Consider the following 26,910-nt stretch of genomic DNA (forward strand, 5'->3'; position numbering starts at 1 on the left):
TTGTGGTTCTTTACCCAGTTGGTCGAGTTGTATAACCTGATTAGATCTTGGGTTGGAAAGGGAGTTATGGATTTTAAGAATGAAGGGAAGCTTATTTGAGTATCTGCATGATTTACGACGACAAATTCAGGTTTCAGAAACGGTTTTGTAATAAAAGCAACCCGATCGATATGGAGAACTAAAGCTCCTTATGAGATGAAACTCTGTAATGCTTGAAGTGAATGACTTATGCTGAAGAGAAAGATGTAAACCACCAAGTGCATCGGGCATGTGGGAACTGTTAGTCTTTTTCTTTGAAGCTAGTCCAGGCGGATTGTCAATTAGTACTGTGATTAATTAGATGCGAAATCTTTTAGACGAGTACGTTATTTGCTAGGAATGTCAAGGGAATTCATCGAAGAGAATCTAAAAATCTCTCAGGGATGTATTTTGTCATCTATTTGAATGTAATTTGAGAGATTTACAAAATGATTTTTACTTGCTGCTGATATGTGCTTTTATCAATGATCACTTCTTCCAAAAATGATTTGTTTATCTTTTCAGGTAAGCACTGGCAGCCAAGCAAGCTCTTTGGTAATTATTTTCTCATGTTGGTGGTAACATTCCTTGGCTTATAAACAACAATTTTAAAGAAGTAAAACACTTAACACACCACAATACAGAGGAGATAATTTCATTTTCTTCTATGTTTTAGGCAGTAAGTCTTGTAAGTTGTACCAGAGTTTCAACAAACTTCTTTCTCCTCTTTATTGGTCGGGTAGTTACTTGTATTGAATGTCTACTAAACACTGCACGTCAAAATTACATTCAAGATCAGATGCCACCACAGCTATAGCCTATAGCACGCTAGCCACGCTACTTCTTTGCATCAAGAATACAAAACGAAACATTTTACACCTTTATTTATTAGCACGCTCAAACTAATACACTAGACCAGTTAACGTATAGTACTATACTCTCCAACTTTTAAACGCGATAGTGGAATGCAGATCATCATAAACATCAGTGGCATGTGACATGGGCAAACAATTCTAAATTGCTTCTTTAAAAGATTTTCTTTTAATTGGTAAAGAAAAATTTATTGATAAAATAAATAAATAAAGGCTATTCCACCCTAAACAAGAACAAAAGAAACAAGAAAAGAATAGGAAGGTAACAAGCTACCAAAGAAGAAGCAAAGTAAATATTAAACCAGTCAGACATTACAGAAGAGGAGTTAACAGACTCAAACTCTTTGATTGCTAAAGCCCAAATGAACAGACAGTAAGTGGCTTTTTTAACAACTTCTGTGACAGTGCTTTTAGTAGTAGTAAACACTCTTGAATTCCTCTCCTTCGAATAATATCCATGTGCACACAGTAAAACCATTGAAGCTTGTTCAGAAAATTTTGCCAAACATCTCTAGCAAAAGAACAGTGAAGGAGGAGATGAGCACTAGATTCATTGCAGTTGCAGAAAACACAAGTTGCAGGGACTTCAATACCTCTTCTTCTCAACAGATCTGTTGTGGGAAGTCTATCATGAGCAATCAACCACAAGAAGAAGCCAATTTTTGGAGGGCACTTAAGATTCCAAATAAAAGTAAACATAGAGCTGTGTTGAGTAATACCATTTTCCAAAGATAAATTGTCACAAGCTGATTTGACTGTGTAGCACTTACTCTTTGTCATGGGCCATTGCAGTTCATCATCTTGATCAACATTAATCCTGGATGAATGATAAATCTGAAGACATGATATGCAAATCTCAGCTACTGAAAGATGCTTAGCTCTTGACAAAGCATACAAGTTAGGATAGCAAGTCTTGATAGGTTGATCATAAATCATGTTGTCATCCCCGAATCTTACAGAGATACCATCGTTAACTTTGAACTTAACATTCTTCAAAAAAAAAAAAAAAAGATTTGTACTTCATAATGGATCTCCACAAAGATCTACCATAAGTAATTTTGGAGTTTTAGGAATCCAAGAAGTATCTTCACCGCCATATTTTTCATGAAAATTTTTCCTCCAGAAAGCATCTTCTTCAACTGCATACCTCCAAGTCCATTTTGAAAGCAAAGCATTGTTCATCTTCTTTAAACTTTTAATACCAAGACCTCGCAACTTTTTCCTTCTACATAGAGCTTTCCATTTCACCAAATGGATATTTTTTCTTCCCTTATTGTCATTCCACAGGAAATCTCTCATAATTTCCCTAACTTTTTCATAACTGAAGCAGGCATCTCAAAAAGAGACATGTAGTAGATAGGCAGACTGTTAAGGACATTGTTAATTAATAAAGTAATTTTACATGATCTTGAAAGGAAAACCTTCTTCCATGCAGCAAGCTTAGCAATGAACTTCTCTACAATCTTGTCCCATTTAGCAACACCTCCACATTTATCCCCCAAAGATAAACCAAGATAAATTGTTGGCAAAGTACCATTGTAGCAACCCAAAATAGAAGAAAAAGCAGATAAATCACCCTCATAAGCAACTCCAAAAATTTGACTTTTAGCAAAATTTATCTTTATACCTGTTAACATCTCAAAGGATAAAAGAATTAATCTCAGATTCTTGACTTATTCAACATCAACATCAAGAAAAATAAGTGTGTCATCTGCATATTGCAAATGACTAACCACAACACCATCATCTTTAGTTTGAAAACCAGATAGAAGACCTTCCTCTTGAGTTTTTTTAATCATAAAAGTGAGAGCTTCTCCAACCAATAAGAAAATAAAAGGTGAAATTGGATCACCTTGTGTGATCCCCTCGTTGCTTTTAAAATAACCAGCTGCACTGCCATTCACTAACATATATAAACTGACAAACTCTACATAACATTGTATCTAACTCCTCGATTTTTCTCCAAAACCTATTATCTTGAACATTTCATCTAAAAATCTCCAATTTACATGTCAAAAGCCTTCTCAAAATTAACTTTACAAAGCAAACTTGGCTTTCCACTTCTTATACTTGAATCAATAAGTTCATTAGCTATTAAGACACCATCCAAAATTTGTCTTTCTTTTAAGAAAAGCAATTTGGTGTTGATAAATGATAGAAGGAAGAGTAAGTTTAAACTTTTCTGCAAGGATTTTAGAGATAATTTTGTATACTCCATGGATAAGACTTATTGGTCTTAAATCCTTAATATCCTCAATGCAATCCTTTTTGGGAGTCAAAGCAATAAAGGTATTCTTAAGTCTCTAGTCTAAAAAAGATTTACCTTGCAGTTCTTTGAGAATGTTAAGAAAGTCTGCTTTGAGAATGTTAAGAAAGTCTGCTTTGAGAATATCCCAATAAATAATGTAGAATTTAATAGGAAATCCATCTGGCCCAGGTGCCTTATACTGACCAAGTAATTTGATAGATGAAATGCATTCTTGTTCTTCAATATCTCTCTTTAGCCAAGTATTCATCTCTTGAGTAATTTGGTTGAACTGCATACCTTCAGCTCAGACAATTCTTTGTTGCTGAGATTGAAAAATATTCTGAAAAATGCAATAATACCATTTTTATTTTCATCTGCCTCATTACTAAGAAAACCATTTACTTTTATAGAACCAATCCAGCTCCTTCTACTCCTATCATTTGCAAGCCTATGAAAATATTTTGTGTTTTTTTCAAAGTCTTTAAAATGAGTAACTCTGCTTCTACTTCTCCATTTTTCAGCTCTAATGATACTCAAGTTACAATATTCTTGTATAGCATTAGCTCTCTCATGCCATTGAGAATCAGAAAGAACATTGTTAGCATGCTCCACTGCATCCATCTCTACAAAAATATCCTCCAGATCTTCAAGTATTCTACCCACCTCTCCATACTCCTTTCTACTCCATAATCTTAGTTGATGCTTTAAAAGCTGAAGCTTTTCGCAGAATACAAAGCCAGCACTACCTGAAACATCAAAGGAATTCCACATATCTCTCACAAAAGAAAGAAAGTTTGGATTTAAAAACCAGTAATACTCACAGCGGAATGGAGATGGACCATGCTTCACCCCTTCACAGGCCAGAGCTATTGGATTATGATCGTAACATGGATGAGCAAGAGCATGGTGAATTGCTTGAGGATAAAAACTTTCCCAAACAGGACATAACAGGAATCTGTCAATTCTGCTTCTAATACTTTGGACTTGATTGTTTGTCCAAGTAAAAGGTTCCCTAATTAAAGGCAAATCAAAGAGGTGATGCCTTGAAATGAAATTATTGAATTTTCTCATCCCACTAGTAGAATCTCCACATGTTGATCTTTCATGAGCGAAACGAATCTCATTAAAATCACCTCCAATGACCCAAGGTTGGTCCCAAAAACATCTAGTTTCTTCAATCTCCCTCCAGAATAATTTCATCTCATCAGTATTGTTAGCACATGGAGCATAAACTCATGTGAACATCCATTCAAAAGAATTGGATAAATTTTTACATAAAAGAGTAGTTGAATAAGGGACAATCAGAGAATCAATAACTTGAATTTTTGAAGAATCCTAAAGGAAAAGAATTCCACCAGAACACCCTTGAGAAGTAGAGTCTAACCAAAGAATATCTTTCTTTCCCCAACATTGCCTGCCAACAAATCATTGCACTGCTGGATTTTTGTTTCTTGCAGTAACAAAATAGTGGGTTTCCAATCTTTAACTTTCTTCTTCACAATATCTCTTCTATTCAAATCATTTAAACCACGAACATTCCAACAAATTATTTTTAAATCTATTGACAAACAGAAACAACTTTAAAGCAGCAACAACCACTTACGCACTTATGCAGACTTCTGACTCTTCATATCGAAGTTGAGAAGACGAGCCTTGAAACCATCCACCATAGAATCATCGATTTCATGTTTAGAACCTTGAAAACGAATACCCAATTTTGGACAAATAGACACCATTTGAAGCATTATACTTTCAAAATCTTTTTTGAGAGTAGGATTAACTTTACGTTTTAAAGTACTCCCTTTTTCATTAGTCTTCCAGAAGAAATCAAAGTTAACAATCTTCTCATGCTGAATAATGTCATGTCCCGCACTGTTATGAGTTGAACCCATTGAATCAACCATTTGTAAATATGGTATAGAGACCGCTGCTTGCAAATACTCTTCTACTTCCTCTTCACTATGAAAAATTGGTATAATAGCCGTTGAAGTTTGTTGAATAGAGTATTTGCAGAACATATATTTAAGACACATGTGAAGAGGAAGTAGAAGAGTATATGCTCATTACTTATGTCTAACATTATCACAAGAAACTGTAGCCCTAAATAACTTTCCGAACTTGTTTTTATTTCTAAAAAACAAAATATACTCATTACTTCTGTGAAAAATCAAATACCAGCTACCATAAAAGCTTTTCTTTAATTTCTTCTTCATTATGTTCTTCATCCATATTACTCCTTCCGGACTTATAAGAACCTGGATAAGATTTTTGGTGTTTCGTGAGATTTCTTTGACAACACAAAGGATTTATAACCACAGTCGATGATCAAATCTTGGATCTGATTGTTTGTAGCTTTGATGTTCCTTTTGTTAGATACCACTTTCCAACCGTCTGAATCTGTAATTGCTGAACCTGTCGAGAAATTGTTCATCTGATGTTGATCGCTAACCACTGCTACCCATGTATTCGAACCCTGCAAACTCCGTGTTCCATGCTGATCTGAATCCAATAACCCTGCTCTGCTTCGTTGAGAAGATGATTTTCTCACCATTCTTGCCGCGGAAATTTCAGACACTCTCTCTCCTCCAACTAATTCTCTTCATTCTAGCAAAACTTCCTTTGGGTGTGATCAAGCCTATCAGTAAGTTTTTAGGCATTCGAAAAACATCAAGATGATGTGATGCTAAAGATCCTAGGACAGATTGTGTCATGACTGTCCTAACTGGTTGATTTAGATGCTTGCTCTTCCAAGTGGATGGCCTATTATGAAAGTTATCTTGTAATGTCCAAACGATTCCATTTTATTTCTTTGAATTAGCAAAGGTACTCCAAGATACTTATCTTGTAGGGTTAATATTTTGATTCCTAAAGTATTAGCAATCTGAAATTTTACATTGTTATCCATTTTTAGGCTGAAAATTATCCCAAACCTATCAAAATTAATTGATTGTCCAGGAAACTTGTTAAATGTCTTAACTAGTATGACCATTGCCACGGTGGAAAGGCCGATCGAAGAAGAATCTGAAGATGGGGTTTGTTTGCGACTACTTTCGTCCGTTTAAGAAAAAGGTGATACTTTCACCCCGTTTCAGAAAAAATGATACTTTCGTCCCGTTTCTGAAAAAGTGATACTTTCTCCCCGTTTCAGAAAAAGTGATACTTTCGCTCCTTTTCGGGAAAAGTGATACTTTCTCCCCGTTTCGGAAAAAGTGGTACTTTCGCCCCGTTTCTGAAAAGTATCACTATTTTTGAAACGGGACGAAAGTATCATTTTTTCCCGAAACGGAACGAAAGTATCACTTTTCCCGAAAACGGAGCGAAAGTATCACTTTTCCTGAAACAGAGTGAAATTAAGTATCACTTTTTCTGAAACGGGATGTGAAAGTATCACTTTTCTGAAATGAAAAATTAGTCGATCCGTAAACCAAAATATGGTTACATGATGTGTTATGCATCATTTGTGGTGGTTTGCATAATGGCTATGCATTCAATTTTCGAGAATTGTGCCTAAAATGAAAGTATCATTTTTCTTGAAACGAAGGGAGTACATCGTTTTATTAGTTGCAACAGAAAATTAGTTGATACATAAACCAAAATTTTGCTACATAAAGTATTATGTATCCTTTGTAGTGGTTTGCATAATGGATATATATTTAATTTTCTAAAATTGTGCCTAAAATGATAAATACCTCCGAATTTTTCGTAAAAACTCTAAATTTGGTATTGTTGTTTGTACTTGGTGAGTTGAGTTTTTTATAACCTTTCCAAATAAAATTTGTAAAATTCCAAAGCTCAGATTTTTAGATATGTTATATTCAAGTTTGTTTTCCAATTATACCCCTAAAAAGATAAGATACACAAAGAGTTATAGTAATTGGACTAAAAGGGAGGGACATTTTTGGTTTTTCGGCCCTAACCATTTCCAATCTTTTTGTGTCAATTGATCACTTACATTTCAAAAAAAAAGTGGCCATATAAAGGTCCTCCCTCGCTTCGCTCGGTCGGCCCAATAATACTATCCAATTGCTTAGCATAGTTATTACTAGCTCTAGTGAAAATGACACAGTCATTGACAAAGAAAAGATGACTAACTTTCGGACTGTCTTGTGTTACTTTGATACCCTGAATAGTATCATTGAATAGTATTATTGTTTTCAACACTAAGAATGATCCTAAAGAAATCTTCTATGCATATAATAAATAGGTAAGGTGACAAGGGGTCTTCCTGTCTAAGACCCCTTGTAGGATAAAACTTATCATCGACGAACCTACAAACATAAAACTTGTGAACACACATTCATATATCATATTACACCAGTTTTCATGAAACACTAGTTTCTAAGAACAATAATTAAACAATTAAGAAATTCCATTCAATCCTATCGAAATCCTTTGATATATCAAGCTTGATAGCTATCAAACCTTTCTTTTTAGCTCTACATTTTTCTCATACTATGAACCAATTCATGTGCCAACACAATGTTGTTATTTATCATTCTAGAAGAGAGGAAAGCATCTTGGAAAGGACTTATGAACTTGTCCATTACCTTCTTTAATCTACTAGCTAAAAGCTTGCAAATTATTTTAGAAGAAACATTGCTTAGACTTATTGGTCTAACGTCAGAAGGACTTTTGGGACAGTTCGTCTTAGGGATTAAAGATATAAACTATGGTTCATTTTCTTTAGAAGATGCTTTGAATAAAAAAAAGGCTTGAACAACTTTAACTTTATCTTCACCAACCACATCACACATTTCCTGGTAGAAACCAGGTGGGAAACCATCCGTACCTGGCGAGGTCCATGGTTTCATCTAAAACACAATTTTCTTCACCTCCTCAACAGTTGGGATAGCAAGGAGAGATTCATTATCTTCAACAGAGATACAAGGTTCAATCTTATCAAACAAACAGTCGGGACTTGGGATCAGTGGTACGAAAAATTTCAGAAAAATTTCAGAAAAGTTCACTTGCAATGTTATCCCCGTCAGTTAGCCACACACCAATAAAGGAACAAGAAAAAAAAATGAAGCCTGCATGACAAACATCTCATAATTCTTGCAATTACTGACATATAAAGTGAAATAATCATAACTCTTTATCTTTACTTTATTTAAATGTGGTTGATAGTTTAGTTATCATAATCATGAGAATCCGATCAACATTTAGATCGAGATAACTTGGCTTATGTTGTTGATGTTCTTCCAATCTTCCTTGAAGAAAAAAATAAATCAATCTTTGAAATTTTCATTACAAATACAAATTAATCAATTGACTGGAAATAATACTACACTACTTGAACCGCAACAATTTTGATTGAAAACTGCATCTGAAGTATGATGAATTCTTTTTCCATATTCAAAGGACTGAATAAGAAATAGTTAAAATACATTATGGTTGTTCACGAAATAAAATATAAATTTTTTACATACTTTCATTAAATTCCAGATCTACAACTGTTTCTTAAATTGAACGGTTCTTAGGTGCGGGTTCATTCTAAATATCACGTGGCTACGTACATGATAGCCGAAAAAACCTTTTGTTAGTAATATATAACTGAAAAAGGTTAGTGTCCTGAGAAAAATGTGAAAATTTAAATTCAATCTAAACTATTATTTTTAATCGTAAATCTTACATTTTGGGCTATAAATATATACAATTTTAATGATGAGTTTATAGAAGAAAGACGAATCAAACTTGGGTTCCTCAGATATTTCCACGATATATCTAACTCCTTTAAAATCCTAAGTTCCTTAGGTTCCACGTTGAACGGTGACCGTCACCCTCTCACAGAATTGTTCCGTTTCACTTTTCCTCCAAGAGGAGAAAAACAAGGTTTTTTCTTCGCAAAATAAAGAATTTTTTTTATTTATTATCCCAAAAGAAAAAAAAATAAAAACAAAACGAAAACAAAGAAAAAGAAAAACATTAGGGGTTGCTTCTTCTTCGTCATAAACTGAGAAAAGGGTTATTGAGAACGGTGATTTCCTAACCCACGTTGAACGGTGATTTCGTAATCCACCAGTTATGCCATAGACAAAAGAGTTGATGTTCTTATGGATGATATTTCGATCGGTGTTTGGTGATTTAGGGTTTAAGAAGAAATTGATGATGAAACTTAAGGGGGAATCGGAGGTGAAATTGATAAGGGTTATTGAGAACTGAGATTGATGATTAAGTTAAGACAATTGAAGAATTTCAGAAACTAGGGTTTGGTTTTGGGAAGAGCAGCTAAGACTGATTCTTATTTGTTTCCTATCCCTAATCTTCAAACGACGTCAACAAATCAACATGTGCAATAGCATCATCCTTCTGAGATTTTCTGATTTCCCGTTGATTTCCTGAAAATTTAAGTTATAAAAATCAAGTCTTTACTTATTTAGCTGTTTGTTGATCTTTCCTCTTTTTTGTTCATTCAAAAATTAAGGATGATTTTTTGGGTTTGAGTAAAAATTAGGGAAATCTTTATTTTATTTTTTTTGGTTGATTATCTTTAATTTTTCTGAACTTTTTCATTTGCAGGGTGATAGAAATTTGTAAGCTCTATAATGAAAAGAGGGTTTTGTTTATGTCCTTGGAATTCGGTTCTGTGCTCAATTATATGATAGGAATCTGGAGAAGGGAGTTCTGTACTCCAGATTTAAGGTGATAATTGTCTGTGATGCTCTTGCACAATCTGGAGAAGGGAGCTCACATGCATCATTGTGGTAACATTCAGGTAAATGGTGAAGCACATTTTTAGTTTTAATTTAAGATTAATTCTATCATTTGATATGAACATGGAGTGAAATTGCATTTTGATCTTTCGTTGTATCGTGATCTTTCGTTGTACCATTGTATGCATAGGATATCCTGTAAATATATATTTTGACAGCACCTAGGGATCATGTTGAGATAATCTGTAGGTCTAAGATGGGAATTGGAACACAAGACATAAATAAGAAGTTGAAGGTAAATTTTAGACTTCTACTGTTTTACATCTAAGAAAAAAACCTTTTGAATAGAAGAGGTTTTTGAGTCTCCAACTCATTGTCTGTAGTTCAGCAAGCACATACATGTACAGCTTTGTTTAACTAAAGGTTCTAGCTAATATTTTTTGTTTGCCTTTTTTGTTTGCAGCGTGATTCTGGAAGACCTTCCACTCCTAGAAAAGACCTACAGATTTGGGCACCATTAACTTATATGGGTTTTCTTTTAGTATCTATATCTATCATTCTCGAATCCTTGGCAGGTGATGGTGGTACGCTACGAACTTGCCTTAAGGATGGGGTAGATATGCCCAGTTCAGTTTAGCAGAGGTATGGCCAATAAGCTTACTGTTAGAAAAGCTACGTATTCGAGTTTGTATCATTCTATAGTTTTCAGGAGGCCATTTTGTTAACCCGTTTTTTTAACCCCAATACTTGGATTGAGGTTCGTATAAAATGATCATATGTTTGCTTCCGCTACTGTGCGCCCCTGTCCCGCGTTACATTTGATGAAGTTGTAACCCAAAGAATAATTATTCATTGATTTATTAGATAATGATGTGAATGCTGCTGTCAGGGAAGGAACGGTAACACAGTTCGATACACTTCCTTAGTTCTTTTCTTTCCTTTTCTTTACTGGATCATCAAAGTCTATACTTTGGTATTTTCTGCAGCCATAATAGATGGCTCCTGAAGTTATAATTGTTCGGGCTGATTTGCGTTTGTTGTTTGCTTAACAGGTGTGCTCAATTATTTTTTTGTGTTTTTTTTGCAATTTTTCAGGTTTGTAATCGAATTGATCCAGTGAAGCAATTAGGTATTAGTATTTTGACACTTTCTGTTTCATACACTTGAGCAAGCCAAGTTCTTAACCTGCTCTAATTTCCGATGGAATCAATCATGTGCATCGAGGTTAGGAAACCCTCTTTTTTGTTTCAGTTCTAGGCCGTGTTTGTATAAGAAAAATCCATGCATAAGATATAAAATAAAAGGATATTTACTTATTACCTGACTGAGAGTACAAGTGCTACATTGTCTATTAATTTGTCTATGTCAAGTATTCAGACACAATAGGGATGCAATAGACTGCTACTAATTTCTTGATGTTTGCTTACAGACTGATATGCACTACAATTCTTGAAAAAATGCTCCATATGGGTTCCAAAGCAGTCTCCATGGGTTGGTAGAATCCCTTCTTTTTGTATATTATATAATGCAAATCAATAGTTCAGTGGTTGCTCTTAGTTTTTTTATGACCTAAGTCATTTACTTAGGTTGACAGTTTAGATATTGTTTCAGTTGACATGTTGTTTCATTTTTGTAATATGCAACTTCTAGAATGTCTTAAAACTTCCATTTCCCTTGGCTAGAAATTAAATCGAAGAGTCTATTAGTTCTTATGCCTATTTATTGGTTCTCTCCTAGGTTTTTTACTACCAACACTTATTCCATAATCATTTAGTTGGTATTACCTCTCGGGGTCTCTTAAAAATGTAAAATGATATGGGATCTAGTGTTGGAGGGATTATCCTCATGCAAGCAAGGTTTAGGCCTAAAGGTGGCGATTATTCTTAATCAAACCAGTGTTATCTGGGCTTTCTATTTACCTTTACTCGCTTTTCTTAGCTACAAAAACATATTAATAGGATTCTGAAACAAAAAATAATATTTTTCTTTGGATTCTAAAACAAATGACGGCTGAAAGGGAACATAGAAAAATGGAACTTAATCCAATATCTGCTTTGACACCAAACACATCTCTTTTACAGGTTTTGATACAGCAACCTATACAAGGTATCCACTTCATATATATTTTCTTTTAAGTATACATGTTCCTTCAGGAGATCGACATACAAATCATGCAAACAAACTAATCAATGATGGATTAGGGGTTCTTGAAGTAGCGATATGAAGATTAACAACGGTTTGTTCCAATCGAAAAGTATCTCAAAGAATTCCCAAGGTTCTGCAAATTCATCGCATTATGCAGATATGTTAAGTGGGGACTATTCAATGATGCATTCTAAGAACATAAACTCAAATAATGCAAATCACAGCTGTGTTTAAGTAATCAAATAGCGCATGTAGAAAAAAATTAGTCATTGTTTGGATAAATATTAATATTGTAATTGATCTCAAAATGTCTACATATGCTTCTGCAGGTACCTGACAAAGTGGCAAGTTGGTTCGTCATGGATTTTTCTTCCACAATCCCATTTGAGACTTTAAGATTCATGTTTACAGGAAGCAGCAATATGTATATCTCCAATTACATATTGGGTTTGCTCAAATTTTGAAGCCTAAGAAATCTCAAACAACTTTTCACAAGGTATATTATCTTTTTTCTTATTTTTGATTCTTAGAGAGGCAACTTAATTGTGTCCTTTACCCATCATTTCAGAATAACTCAATCTAATATTTAAATTGATCACACTATATGAATTTCATGTACTTGAAAGTTAAAACATCATAGCCGCTTAAAAAGGTCAGCTATTTCTGGCTACAATTACTAACTTCTATCCGTAAGTACATATATATTTTTTGTGTTGAAGAGAAAGTAATCAGGTATGCTGAAACTTTCAGAAAGAAATAGCAGTAGTGCAGTACCAACTAATTTTTTAGTGAAGCGTGTGCCCTACTACTTGCAAAATGATTTTATGGCATTAAGAGTAATTTTGGCTGCAATAGTTACTTTTTTGTTTTCTTTTTGTTTTTAGGTTTGTGAACTGCTGCCTAAAGGTAATTTGTTCCCACTGGCCAATTAGGTCAGAGTCAACGTCCACATCGAATATGGATAAGGCACACCTTTGGCAGGTCATAAGCCTTCCACCTGAGCAGAGGCATCAAGCACTTCTGTATTAGCAAACTGGTATATCGATCTGTTGTCTATCCAGAGGAACAAACAATGAAGTGCATACAAAGATCAAGAAAGGTATATAATCCTTCATTGTAATGGCATGTTATCTGTTAATACTAAGTGCCTTCCATGTTTTGTCATTAATGTTCTGTTTTCTCACTTTGTATTTTCAGAAATGAAGTCGTTGGTGGTAGTACTGAGTTATTGGATTCTGAAGGCCATGTCAGTGGGATTACGATGATCACTTTCAGTTGGTATAAGTAGTTGCATGATATTTTAAAATTTTAGTTCATTGCACATTGACTGATTCCCTTTAGTTTGAGATGTAAATTCCAATTTGGCAGGAAGTTAAAATTACCAATTCTAAGGCTAGACTATCGGATTGACTGCACAGACAAAAAATCTTCCACTTAATATTTTGAGTAAACATAGTTGCCAGGGACGAAACTACAGCCCAGCATGGGATGGCTTAAGCCACCCTCAAACAAATTCTTTTGGTTAATATGGTGAAGCCAGCCCATATATTTTTGAGTATGAATTTTGTTTCTTGAAGCCCCTCTTAGATTCAAATCCATGTTCGGCCACTGATAGTTGCCATTATATACAAAGAAATTTTCACCAAAATCTACAATTTCTACATATATTACTATTCTTCTACCTTTTTCTTTCCAAGTTATCTTTTCTTTACAATTGTGGTGGTATTACATACACCCCGGATAAATCCTCAGTTGCATTTCAGATGACCGTGTAAACCTTATTGGGCATGATACATGTGGAAGGGGTTGATGTTAAATATAAGTATTATCAACTCATTTCTTAATGGCTGATGGTGAATTGGGCGGTGGATAAATTTTGAACTTTTGATTAGTGGAAGTCATATTCACGGGCTGGAAGATTAACTCACCCTAAGTTCGACCACTACCTATGATCAATATACTCTTAATTATGCTCTCAAATCTATATTACTAATAAAGAAATCATGACTTATCAACGGTTGTACATTTTTAATCACCATTGGACCGTATAAATACGATTATGATGGAACCTAACCGTATACATTTTTGGTATTGTGCATCTCTTACACCTCAATTTTATCTTCATGTTTAAATTTAAATCTTATCTTCATATATAATATGGTCAACAAAATCAGAAATCATAAGTGTCCCCTCGCCACACTAAATCAAATCAGGATCGGGGAAGGCGAGGCGACGCCGAGCTTTACCACATCAAATCGGGACGTGACGAGGCCGAAGCCGAACTTTACCAAATTGGGACGGGGCGAGGCGAAGCTGAGCTTTACCAATTCAAATCGGGACGGGACGAGGCGAAGTCGAGCTTTACCAATTCAAATCAGGACGGGGCGAGGCGAGGCGAACCCGAGATTTACCAAATCGGGACGGGGCGAGGCGAGGCGGGGCGAAGCCACTCCTAATCAAAAAGGATCCCGAAGGGCGGGGCAAAGCCATGCAACACCAAATAAAAAATGCATTGAGACTGGGCAAGGCGACGCCGAGCCACACCCAATCAAAAATGTATCATGATGGGACGAGGCGCAACCCCACGACACCTAATAAAAATATGGCTCGGGCACAAAATCTAGTAATATATATATATACACACACGAAAAACATGTTATAGTTTTCTGGTCGTGTGTTTCAGTCCAGTTTTATGATTTTTTTTGGTTTGGAACATGAAAACAAACTAACCATCGATAATGGGTTTTTTCAGTTACAAAGTTTATGGGGTTTTGGTGGGTTTGGACCAGGCTTGATCAGGGTTGAAAATCAACCCATGTACAGCCTTGGATGTTAAATAGCATGAGTCCAAAGAAATTTAACCCTACACAGATTGAAAAAATTGGAGTGCAGACAAGATAAAATTTGGATAAAAGGATATGGAGTTGGAAATCTCCATATCTGTTTAAGCTTTCTCATTGGTGGAAATATCAGCCTTTAATTTCCACCACCAGAAATCTGTCTTCCTTTGTCTCCTCAGTTCAACCAACCATTTTCCATTTTGTCTGACCACAAAATACATGTATATATAGTTCTCTCTGCACTGCAACTTATCATCCATCACAGCTTTAAAACACAACTTCAAACCAAGTGCTAAGAACTACCTTAAGAGTTCAGGAAAAAAATACAGTGCTTGAAGAAGAAAAATGGTGTCAACTTTGATGGCAGCTAACTCCACTACTGTTCTTAGAACCTCCCCATTTTTGGGTCAGAACAGAGTCTCTAGTCCTAATTCCCTTAGAGATGTCGTTGCGATGGGTAATGGAAAATATACCATGGTAAGTACATTTTTACTCACACTTAATTATGAACGGCTAATTCAGTTTTTCGAATTGAAGTGCATCTGAAACTTTGGGGTACTCTTGCAACTTTTGTAGGCAGGAAACGATTTGTGGTATGGACCAGACAGAGTCAAGTACTTGGGTCCATTCTCTGCTCAAACTCCATCATACCTAAAAGGAGAATTCCCTGGTGATTATGGATGGGATACCGCTGGATTATCTGCTGATCCAGAGGCCTTTGCTAAGAACAGGGCTCTTGAGGTACGCACACAACTTCATTAACTACACTGTTAGAAGGTTCGAGTTTCTAGAATCTAGAGTGATTGGTTATTAATCAATACCAACTTAATTTACAGGTAATTCACGGAAGATGGGCTATGTTGGGAGCACTCGGATGCATAACCCCAGAAGTACTAGAGAAATGGGTTAAGGTCGATTTTAAGGAACCCGTATGGTTCAAAGCTGGTTCACAAATCTTCTCAGAAGGCGGTCTTGACTACTTGGGAAACCCAAACCTTGTCCATGCCCAGAGTATCTTGGCTGTTCTAGGTTTCCAAGTCCTACTTATGGGTCTTGTTGAAGGTTTCCGCATTAACGGATTAGACGGAGTTGGTGAGGGAAACAACTTGTACCCTGGTGGAACCTACTTCGACCCATTGGGACTTGCCGATGACCCTGTTACCTTTGCTGAATTGAAAGTGAAGGAAATTAAGAACGGACGTCTTGCTATGTTCTCTATGTTCGGTTTCTTTGTTCAAGCCATTGTTACCGGAAAAGGTCCTCTTGAGAACCTCTTTGATCACCTTGACAACCCCGTTGCTAACAATGCTTGGGTTTACGCAACCAAGTTTGTTCCCGGAGCTTAGATAGATGTCAAATTTTTCATTATTGCTGTGATCCCATTTAGCTGTGATTAAAATGAAATGAATGGGGAATGTGTGTAAATTATGATTGTAATTAGGAATTTAAGATTGAGAATTCACGAATTTGTACCAAAGAGATTTTTATGAATGGATTACATTTCTTCTCATTTTATATATTTTCAAGACTGACGTTGATCAACCAAAAAGGAAAAATGTCACAATGCCAAGCCAGGCAAAACTGTGCTTGAGAGTGACCAAACTTGCTAAAATTGTTAGCCACAAACACCACTTCCATTAGATTTCAAATTTTTGATTAATGCTACCCACAACTACTATGTTGCGAGATGAGCACCGTTAACTTTCTTATACACGAAATACTTGGAAACAACTAAAAACAAACAAAACCATAAAGTATCTAACCCAGCTAGTAACCAGTAGTAGTAATCAAGATGAGCCCTATTGAGATTGTTTCCCAACCATTCATCCCCACATCTTGAACTCACAACCTGCACGAGAGATATAACAACACTACTCATTAAGTTTCCAACACCAAAAACACTGAGATAAACCGCAGATCCGATGCTCCTCATTGCCTCTGGCATTTGATCATAGAATAGTTCTTGTAACCCAACAATTAAAAACACATCTGAAATTCCTTGTACAATATATTGCGGAAGTAACCACCAAATACTCATTGGAACAGTAACTTTGGGCAGATCAAGTAGTCCATGTTCTGCAGCAATCTTAACTCTTTTAGCCTCTGTTAGAGCTGCTATTACCATATAGATTATTGAGATAAACATTCCAATTCCAATTCTCTGAAGCATTGTTATACCGGATCTGATTCCTGTCCAATGTCTCACCATTGGGACAAAAACTCTGTCGTAAAAAGGGATAGTGAACATGATGACTAAGCCAGGAGTGACTAGAAGTGAAGCTGGCGGTATATGAAATCCGTGACTTATTCTTCTTTCCATTGTACTGCCTTGCTTGGTGAAGAATGTGCCTCCTTGTGCTAATGTTACCGCGTACATCAAGCTACTAAACCAGATAGGGATTAGACGGACTAGGAGTTTAACTTCCTCCACTTGGGTTGTCGAGCAAATTCTCCACTCATTTCTGGTGTTGTTCAATATATCGATTTCGTCTATAATGGTTGCTTTGTCCAGACATCTGAAATCCATAGATATATCTTAGTCGAACTGTTGAAGTGGATGCATATTTAAGAAATCGAAAGCAGAATCATCATTTGGTATTGGTAGGCAATTCGAATTAACCGTGCTAAGCAAAGGAAGGTTTCACTTATTACCTGAATTGATCAGTGTGACTGAGGGCTCGACCCTCGGATGTAGTATTAATTTCCCTTGTGACTTGGTTACATATTTCATATCCGTCCTCTGAAATGGGTAGATGGCGTTTTCTATAAGCTGCAACAAACACTTGAACAACTCCAACTACTGGGCTTCCCTTAGGAACTAGTTGCCTGTATGATCTGCTACCAATCAAAAACAACACCAAAGCAAATGCCATGGCAAGGGATGGGATACCGAATCCAACTGCCCATCCCACATAATCTTGAACATAGAAAACGATCAACATTCCCGCTGCAGCTCCACCAGATATCCCAAAGTACCACCAGTTGAAGAATGAACTCTTTGCTTTTTTCTCCTCTGGTTCATCTTCATCAAATTGATCAGCGCCGAACGTTAGTAGACACGGCTTGTGCCCTCCCTCTCCTACGGCCACCAAGTAAAGCGACAAGAAGAAGAATACATGTTGATATTCTAACGGAACCACTGAAGCCGAAATCGTCAACATAACAAGTCCCTGTAATCGCACAATCATGCCATTTTATAAGATGATGAATTACTAGCTACATTCTCACTCATTCTATAAGATGGGTACTCCAGTTAGTAAATATATAATGAACTCACCATAACATAAATGATGGAAGAAATGAGAATTGTATTAAAACGACCCAAATAGGAATCAGCCATGAAAGCTCCCAATAATGGCAGAAGACTTGCAACACCCGACCAAATATTTACATTCTTGGCGGCCGTTGCTGTAGATTCGCCTAGTACATTAGTGAGATATGTAATGAGGTTCCCTGAAGTGCCATAATATGCAAATCTCTCCGCGACTTCAACCCCTAGTATAACATTAAAAATCAAAGCAAAACTTTAAATACACTGCTAGCTTATTATAGAACTTGAAAGTACAATTAGAATGGAGAAAAAGAATAATACCGATAATGTAAATAGAGGATTTCCATCCTCCTTTAGTGACTTCTTTCTCCACAGGAGTTCCCATATGGCCAAATTCATCATGACCATGAGGAATGTTCAAGAGTGGGACTCTTATATTGTTCTGCATTTCTAATGCGATGAAAAAATGAAATTAAGATAAAGATATTACTGTCTTGTTAGAAAACATATAAGAAAATGAAATAAGAGAAAATTTGGTGTCTCTTGAAAGAATAGAACAGTTCGGCACATAATACTTAAAATGGAGAAAGGTCTTACTTCTCGGCAACAACTTTAGAGAAGAATTTATAATCAACTGTTTTTGTCCTTCCCTTGAATGAGACTAACAAGCTTTAGTTCTCTTTTAAGGAATACAAAGAGCCAGAGTTGAACTCATTGTACATTGCAATTAGCATTCATGTTAAGAGTGAAAGAAAAGAAGTGTAGTTTTTAAGGGTTCAGTTTGGTGATGTATCATTCTTTATTTTTCCAAATGTAGTACATGTTTTGACGTGTAGATTTGTTCAATACGTAGTTGGAAAAGGAGGTAGATGCGTTATTTGTGGTGGTTGTGGTGCATAATTTAGTACACAGCACCGATGTAACAACTTTTGTTACTTATTGTTAAAAGGGGCAATAAAAATGACGAGTGTGTTTTTGTACCTATACAATCTGTTTTGGTGCATCACCTTGATGCTTTTTAATCTTGTGTCACGGGGAGAGAAAAATGCTGATGATCAGAACCAGTTACCTAACCTAGGAGCTATAATCGCCATTCTCTTCTGACTCACTTTCTTTATGTGCTGTATCTGTTTTGACAAAGATCATGAAAAGATGATGTCAGATATCAAACAAGGGTATTGGAAATATTTAGGACTTCTCCATGGAAGATCTTAACGAAGCTCATGCGGGACATACTCCATTACTATATGTTTTTGTGTCATAATGAAGGCAGCACATTGCAAAGCAAAGGCAGGGTGTAGTTTTTCACAAATATCATTGCAAAACAGGAGTAGGTCATACGTGACAGAGCATAAAAAATAAAATGAAATGAAATGAACAACAAAAGCGTGATTCAGTAACGTAAGCAAAAAAAATAAAAAATGAAGGTTTTCAACCAACTATCAAATATGTTTTTCCAGAAAGTTAGTGCTTATCCATAGTGGGTTTTACATCTCCGCAAAAAAAGTTCATGTGGATAGAAGAGCTGCAAGTAGCCGATTACGTATTAGGGAAATATGGTTGAGAAATTTTACCCAGTCTTAGGTATTCTTCTGTTGTAGAAACATTTTTCTGCTGTGTGCGTTGCTGCGAGAAAAAAGTTGTTAAACGTTTGGTAAAAAACTAATTAAAGTTAAAGCTGGTTAAAAATGCAATCACAATGTGTTCGGTAAGATATGAGATTCAACCATTGTTGTTGTACAAAATGACAAAAACAGACTTATCTCTAAAAATGGTTTTATTCAATTTTATTGGGGTTAAAAATAGTTAATTTTTTACTATTAAATATAAATATATATATAATTGGGTCGACCGACCGGAAGGTCCGAACGGCCCGTAGGGAGGGAGTCCCTTTTATGGCCATTTTTTTGTCAAATGAAACCTAACGAAATTTTCAATTTCACAAAAAGATTTTGATTCCGTCCGGATTTTTTTCGTTACTTTTGTTTATGGACGAAACTAGCCCTGAGATCAAACGTATCTCCAACTGAATCGTATCTTCTTCCATTCTCTGTTTTCTTCCCATCCACCACCATCTTTTACCAATAGCTCCTCCACCACCAGCAGCGCCAGACCACCGCCGCCACCAACACCATCACTTCCACCGCCTACACTACCACCATCAGCATCACCTCCGCTACCACTACTACCACCAGCAGCACCTCCGCCATCACTACCACAATCAGCAGCACCTCCAGCACAATACCTCCTTCGCCTCTGCCGCTACAACTACCACCATAGTTATGAATTGTTAACTGGTTCGCCACCTCAACCACCACCAGCAGCTCTGCCATTAATCAAAGATCAAAAGCTTTTTTCTAAGTTCGGAATAAACAGATTACCAATCACATGTTAATCGAAATTTCAATCAAAACCATCAGATTACATCGATTTTTACATTAATTTAAAAATCATTTTTTCTCAATTTTGTCAATTTCATCAAATTGATCAAATCAGAGCTTCAAATTCAGCAAATTGGAACAATTTTCCCTTCATTTTGATACAATTACAACAAACCCAATGAAGAATCATTTGATCTAATTCAAAAAATTGCAGTACTAGAGATTGAAAAAGAAAATCAGTAGTAGTAAACAAGTGAAGAAAATGAAGTCTAATCCGACTCATTCACCTAACTCACTAACCTGACTCATCAACTGATTGACTCGGTGATGACTCGGTAATTTCTCCATTAACACCTTATTAAGTTTTCATCTTACCAATACCGATCTTCAATGATATTTCTCCATTACACCTGTTGTGATACCAACACCACTTTTACAGTGTTTTCCTTATTTAGACTTTCCTTAATTAGTTTGTTTGTTAAGGTATTTATTAAGTTCAACTAGAATTGTTGCGCAGACTTACAAGCCAAGTAATGTTAGCTATAAATACTTGAGTCTGTTAGTTTTGAAACTTAGGAAAATACAATTATTCTTTCAAGTCTTCTATGCAACTCCTTATCTCTCAAAACTCTTCTCAATTCTCTCCTAATTCTCTCTGTTCTCGACTCAAAATTATGCATTCACCTGTTAGTTTAGTTCTTTTGATATATGTTAAGGTACTGAACCATAACATCTGTCATCAGAGCATGTTAGATCCTTCTAAAAAAAACCCTAATTTTTTTTTCTAGCTTCCGCTTGCGATCATGACACTTACTGACGAGGTTAATCAGCTTACAACTAAGATTAACACCTTGAACACAACAGTTACAAACTTTATGCAAATTGTTATTGATACTTCTGACAATGACGATCAAACGAAAGCTGCTATTATAGATGCACTGATGAAAAGAACGCAAACTCTGCATAATACAAGTTTGCAGACTATCTTGGATAATCATAAATAAGAGATGGCTACTATAATGCAGCAGAACACACAGAATATCAACACTATTGCTGATACCGTTACCCGTAATATGGCATCACTTCTCCTTGCCCGTTTTCCTCTCAATACACCTCCTGGATTTGGTGGTTTGAATGGAAACAATGGTAACATTGGTACGCCTGGAAGTAGTGGTTCTGGTGGCACCAAGGGTATACCTGAAAGTAGTGGTTCTGGTGGCAGCAATGGTATATTAGGTTCTCCTATACCTAATAATTTGAAGTTTCCTACTTTTGAAGGGACAGACCCAGCTGGTTAGATATTCCAAGCCGATCAATATTTTCGTCTTCACCATACAGCTGAAGGCTTAAAGATTGATATTGCTACTTCTTATTTCAAGGGAGACGCCAATGCTTGGTATAGATGGGTTCAGAACAAGCTACTAATCCTATATGGCTACATTTTTGTTCACTTGTTCGTGAACGTTTTGCTGATAAGAAATTTTCTAATCCACGTTTGGCGCTGTCAACAATTTCTCAGCAAGGTTCAGTACGCGATCATATTCGAGAATTTGAACAACTTCTTAATTTTGTTACTGACTTTCCAGACGATTACATCATTGATCTCTTTATCAGATCTCTTAAAAAGGAAATTCGATCTGTTGTTGAGGTATTTGAACCATCAACGTTAGTTGCAGTTTTTATGAAAGCCATAAAACAAGAAGATGTGTTACTTTCAAACTCTTCTTTTTACAAATATGTTACGAGATAAAAATCCATACAGACAGTCATCCCATTCATCTGGCACTTCATCTGATAATACAGCTAATGCACCTTTTAAGAAGACTACAATTCCCTCTGGAGTTAAGCGTCTATCTTTAGAAGAACAACGACACAGACGTGAACAAGGTCTTTGTTTCAATTGTGATGAACAGTATAAGGCTGGTCATATTTGTGCAAAACCATTAACTTCTAGATTATTAATTCTAGAGATGGCTCCTGAAAACAACTCTGAAGGTGACGAAGAAACAACAACATCTGACACAGAAGAGATGATTACTCCTGCAGCTGCAAATCAGATGCATTATGAACCCACAATTTCGCTTCATGTTCTTACTGGCTCTTCATTACTTAACACTATGCGTGTCACAGGTTACATTGCAGGTCAGCCACTTACTATTTTACTTGATTCTGGTTCAACTCATAATTTCTTACACCCTACAATTGCTAAGAAATGTGGTATTACAACTAAGTCAGTTAATGATAATATGAATGTTCTGGTTGGTAATGGGGAATTATTAAAACTCAAGGATATTTCTCTGAAGTTACAAGATTTTCAGTTCACTACTGAGTTTTTCTTGTTAGAATTAAGTGGTTGTGAGGCAGTGCTTGGAGTGGACTGGTTAAGAACTTTGGGTAATATCTCTTGGGATTTTAAGAAATTACACATGAAGTTTACTTCCAATGATCAAGAACATACCTTAGTGGGTAACAAGTCAGCTTCAATTTTGCTACTTGATAGTATTCCAATGCAGAAGGTCTTTCAAAACACTCAACATGGATTTCTACTTCAATTGATTACGCACTCAACTACTTCAGAAGATAACTCTCAGGTACCCACTGAAGTTTCAGATTTACTCTTACGTTTTTCTGATTTGTTTGCTTCACCAACTGAATTACCACCTCAAAGAGAGCATGATCATCGTATTCCTTTAGTGCCTAACTCAGCACCAGTGAATGTTCGACCATATCGATATCCTTACTTTCAAAAAGAGGAGATTGAAAAAATTATTCCGGAACTCAAATATGCAGGATTAATTAGAACTAGTTCTAGTCCTTTTTCATCCCCTGTACTCTTAGTTCGCAAGAAGGATGGCCCTTGGCGTATGTGTGTGGATTATAGAGCACTTAATAAGGCTACTGTCAAAGATAGATTTCCAATTCCAATTGTGGATGAACTTCTTGATGAATTACATGGTGCGATAATATTTTCTAAAATTGATATGCGATCTGGTTATCATCAGATTCGTGTGCATCCAGATGATATACATAAGAAAGCTTTTCGCACACATGATGGCCATTACGAATTTCTGGTAATGCCATTTGGATTATCCAATGCTCCTGCAAATTTTCAAAGTTTGATGAATGAAATTCTTCGCCCTTATCTTCGAAAGTTCGTATTGGTATTTTTCGATGATATACTTATTCACAGGAAATCTGAATCTGAACATCTTCAACATGTGAAGTTGGTGTTTGAATCTTTGCGTGCACACCAGATATTTCTGAAACAACAAAAGTGTGAATTTTCTAAGGAGACAATAAGTTGTTTGGGTCATATGGTTTCTTCTGAAGGTGTATCAGTTGACTCTGATAAGATATCTTGCATAACAAATTGGCCTATTCCGACTACAGTGAAAGCTTTGAGAGGATTTTTAGGATTGGCTGGATATTATCATAAATTTGTTAAGGATTATGGTAAGATTAGTGCTCCACTTACCCAATTACTCAAGTTGGATGCCTTTGTATGGACTTCTGAAGCGACTACAACTTTTAACAAACTCAAAAATGCTTTAACTAGTACACCAGTTTTAGCACTACCAGATTTCACAAAAGAATTCAGTTTAGAATGTGATGCATCTGGTAATGGTCTTGGAGCAGTGTTAATACAAGAAAAAAGGCCTATTGCTTACTACAACAAATCACTTTCAGGTAAGAATCTTAATCTTTCAGTTTATGACAAGGAAATGTTGGCTATAGTCAATGCAGTCAATAAATGGCGACCTTATCTGCTTGGTCGGCATTTTAAGATATACACACTGATCATATGAGCCTTAAATACTTCTTGGAACAGCGTATCTCTTCAATGGAACAACAAAAGTGGCTGTCCAATCTACTTGGTTATGATTATGAAATCATTTACCGCTCTGGAGCTTTAAATATGGCGGCTAATGCATTATCTCGTGTTAATGATTGTCAATTAATGGCAATTACTACACCGATATTTCCTGGAATTATTGACATTGTCCAAGAATGTCATGATGACACTAATTTGAGTCTTATCATTTCAAAGTTACGTGAGAAACAAGATTGTCTACCACATTACACTTATATAGATAGAGTTCTTCGCTATAAGAACAGAATTGTGGTAGCTTCCACATCTTCATGGTGCTCTAAGCTTCTGGATGAATTTCATTCAACTCCAACTGGTGGACATGCTGGATATTTGCGCACTTATAAGCACCTTCAACAAAAATTTTATTGGTCAGGCATGAAGAAGACAGTTAAGGATTATATAGCTTCTTGTGATATTTGTCAACGCAACAAAGCTGAATCAATTTCTCCTCCAGGATTACTGCATCCTTTATCCATACCTACTGATATTTGGTTAGATATATCTATGGATTTCATAGATGGTCTTCCACCATCTAATCGAAGAACATATATTCTAGTTGTTGTGGATCGTTTGTCCAGGTATGCACATTTTGTGTCTCTTATACATCCTTATTCAGCTGATACTGTGGCTGAAGTTTTTGTTCGTGAAATAGTTCGCTTACATGGAATGCCTAAGAGTATCACAAGTGACAGGGATTCAATTTTTATGAGTCATTTTTGGGAAGCTTTCTTTTCACTTCAGCACACTCAACTTTGTAAACGTATCATCCTCAATCTGATGGCTTAACTGAAGTTACCAATAGAACTTTAGAGTGTTACTTACGTTGTTTTGCTGGGATTATACCTAGTGATTGGCTGAAGTGGCTACCTTGGGCTGAATGGTGGTATAATACTAGCTTTCATACAACAATCAAAATGAGTCATTATCAAGCTGTGTATAGCAGGCTTCCTCCAACAGTTTCAACATATATTTCTGACTCTACTGTTGTTCATGATGTGGATGTCGTCTTACAAGCTCGTGACCAAGTTTTGATGATTCTAAAGTCTAATTTACAAGATGATCAGTCCAGAATGAAAGTTTATGTTGATGCGCATAGAACTGAAAGAAGTTTTCAGTTGGGGATTTGGTTTTTCTCAGATTCCAACCATATCGTCAGATAACTGCAGCAACTTCTTCTTTTTCAAAGCTTTCACCTAAATTTTATGGACCATTTAAGGTCTTAGAAAAGATTGGAACTGTGGCTTATCGATTGGAGTTACCTCCTTCCAGTAGAATCCATCTTGTATTTCATGTTTCACTCTTGAAACTCAAGCTTGGTGTTTCTGACATTGTACAGACTGAATTACCTGTTACAGTGGATTATGAAAAGTGGGAACTGAATCAATCTTAGATCGTAAGATGTATAAGAAGGGAAATGTTGTTGGAACCAAATGGCTCATCAAATGGCGAGGTCGTGCTACTGAGGAAGCAACATGGGAGGTTGCTGATGAAATATTGTTGCGATTTCCAGAGTTTCAGACTTGAGGACAAGTCTTTTTTCAAGCAGGGTGGGATGTTGTGATACCAACACCACTTTTACAGTGTTTTCCTTATTTAGACTTTCCTTAATTAGTTTGTTTTGTTAAGGTAGTTATTAAGTTCAACTAGAATTGTTGTGCAGGCTTGCAATCCAAGTAATATCAGCTATAAATACTTGAGTCTGTTAGTTTTGAAACTTAGGAAAATACATTTATTCTTTCAAGTCTTCTCTGCAACTCCCTATCTCTCAAAACTCTTCTCAATTCTCTCCTAATTCTCTCTGTTCTCGACTCAAAATTCTGCATTCACCTGTTAGTTTAGTTCTATTGATATATGTTAAGGTACTGAACCATAACAACACAATATCAGTTACATAATTTCATGTCTTCTTACAATAATAATCTTTTACTTTACATTGAGTTTAATTTCAAAATCAGGAGAGGAAAAGAGATGGGTATTCATGTGTGGAGAATAGATAGTGCAGATTAGAAACACTCACGTACTCAGCTTCATCAATTACCAAACCTTAATCTTGATGTAAAGGTGACTATTTTTCTGATAAATAGATATGAGAGAAAAAATATTGAGAAAGAGAAAGCGCGATGAGATTAGGTTCCTTCTTCTTTTTTATTTATTTTTTTATTTTGTTAATTTAAATTAAAATATTACCCTTGGTTTTTGACTATCCACCTGTGACTCATGCGTACATGTATTGTAACACGTCGACCGGTAAAAAAACTGAGTTCACCCAATTTGATGTTCTGCAAAATTTTGTGATAAGCAAATAATCAATGATGATACCGGATAATAAATATTGCTCACCTTTGGGAAGAAAAAAAGAAGTGTATGTCGCCTACATTATGGAATCACCACAGTGCACTTTTGTTGCCACTTGCCGCTGACAATTTAATTTGGTGGCGACCGTAGAGATAAGAGTCTGGATATATTAATGTAGTGGCGACTATAGAGAGAAGAGTTTGAACACATACATGTTCTTTTTTATATTTTACAAGAAGAAAACAAATAAATTGGTTGCAACTGTATTCGGGGATCACAAATTTTGACAAATTTTCTTCTACTGTCCCATTGCAAA

General features: G+C 35.8%; 2 protein-coding genes and 1 long non-coding RNA gene across 4 annotated transcripts; 2 read left to right on the forward strand and 1 right to left on the reverse strand.

Moving 5' to 3' along the window:
- The first annotated feature begins 9,006 nt into the window (after positions 1-9,006).
- Positions 9,007-13,512, forward strand: LOC113305716. The gene is made up of 7 exons (XR_003338530.1): positions 9,007-9,853; positions 10,255-10,433; positions 10,887-11,015; positions 11,221-11,286; positions 11,873-12,432; positions 12,821-13,035; positions 13,134-13,512. It is a non-coding gene; the product is annotated as an uncharacterized LOC113305716 (long non-coding RNA).
- Positions 13,513-14,969: 1,457 nt separating this feature from the next.
- LOC113305710 (chlorophyll a-b binding protein 13, chloroplastic-like) lies at positions 14,970-16,286 on the forward strand. The gene is made up of 3 exons (XM_026554724.1): positions 14,970-15,253; positions 15,353-15,517; positions 15,613-16,286. The coding sequence occupies exons 1-3, from the start codon at positions 15,122-15,124 to the stop codon at positions 16,120-16,122; spliced, it is 807 nt and encodes a 268-aa protein (XP_026410509.1). The 5' UTR covers positions 14,970-15,121; the 3' UTR covers positions 16,123-16,286.
- A 114-nt stretch (positions 16,287-16,400) lies between these two features.
- LOC113305696 (protein NRT1/ PTR FAMILY 5.4-like) lies at positions 16,401-18,749 on the reverse strand. Of its 2 annotated transcripts, XM_026554712.1 has the most exons (5): positions 18,645-18,749; positions 18,369-18,497; positions 18,054-18,271; positions 17,429-17,946; positions 16,401-17,292 (listed from the first exon to the last, which is right to left on the reverse strand). In XM_026554712.1, exons 2-5 carry the CDS (start codon positions 18,493-18,495, stop codon positions 16,452-16,454), a joined length of 1,704 nt encoding a protein of 567 aa, XP_026410497.1. In that variant the 5' UTR covers positions 18,496-18,497; positions 18,645-18,749; the 3' UTR covers positions 16,401-16,451. The 2 variants fall into 2 exon arrangements, with proteins under 2 accessions (XP_026410497.1, XP_026410503.1); XM_026554718.1 differs by lacking the exon at positions 18,645-18,749 and having other exon boundaries at positions 18,369-18,574.
- Positions 18,750-26,910: the final 8,161 nt, after the last annotated feature.

This window comes from Papaver somniferum, chromosome 1 (genome assembly GCF_003573695.1).
Source record: "Papaver somniferum cultivar HN1 chromosome 1, ASM357369v1, whole genome shotgun sequence".
In the NCBI taxonomy this organism is placed as follows: Eukaryota; Viridiplantae; Streptophyta; class Magnoliopsida; order Ranunculales; family Papaveraceae; genus Papaver; species Papaver somniferum.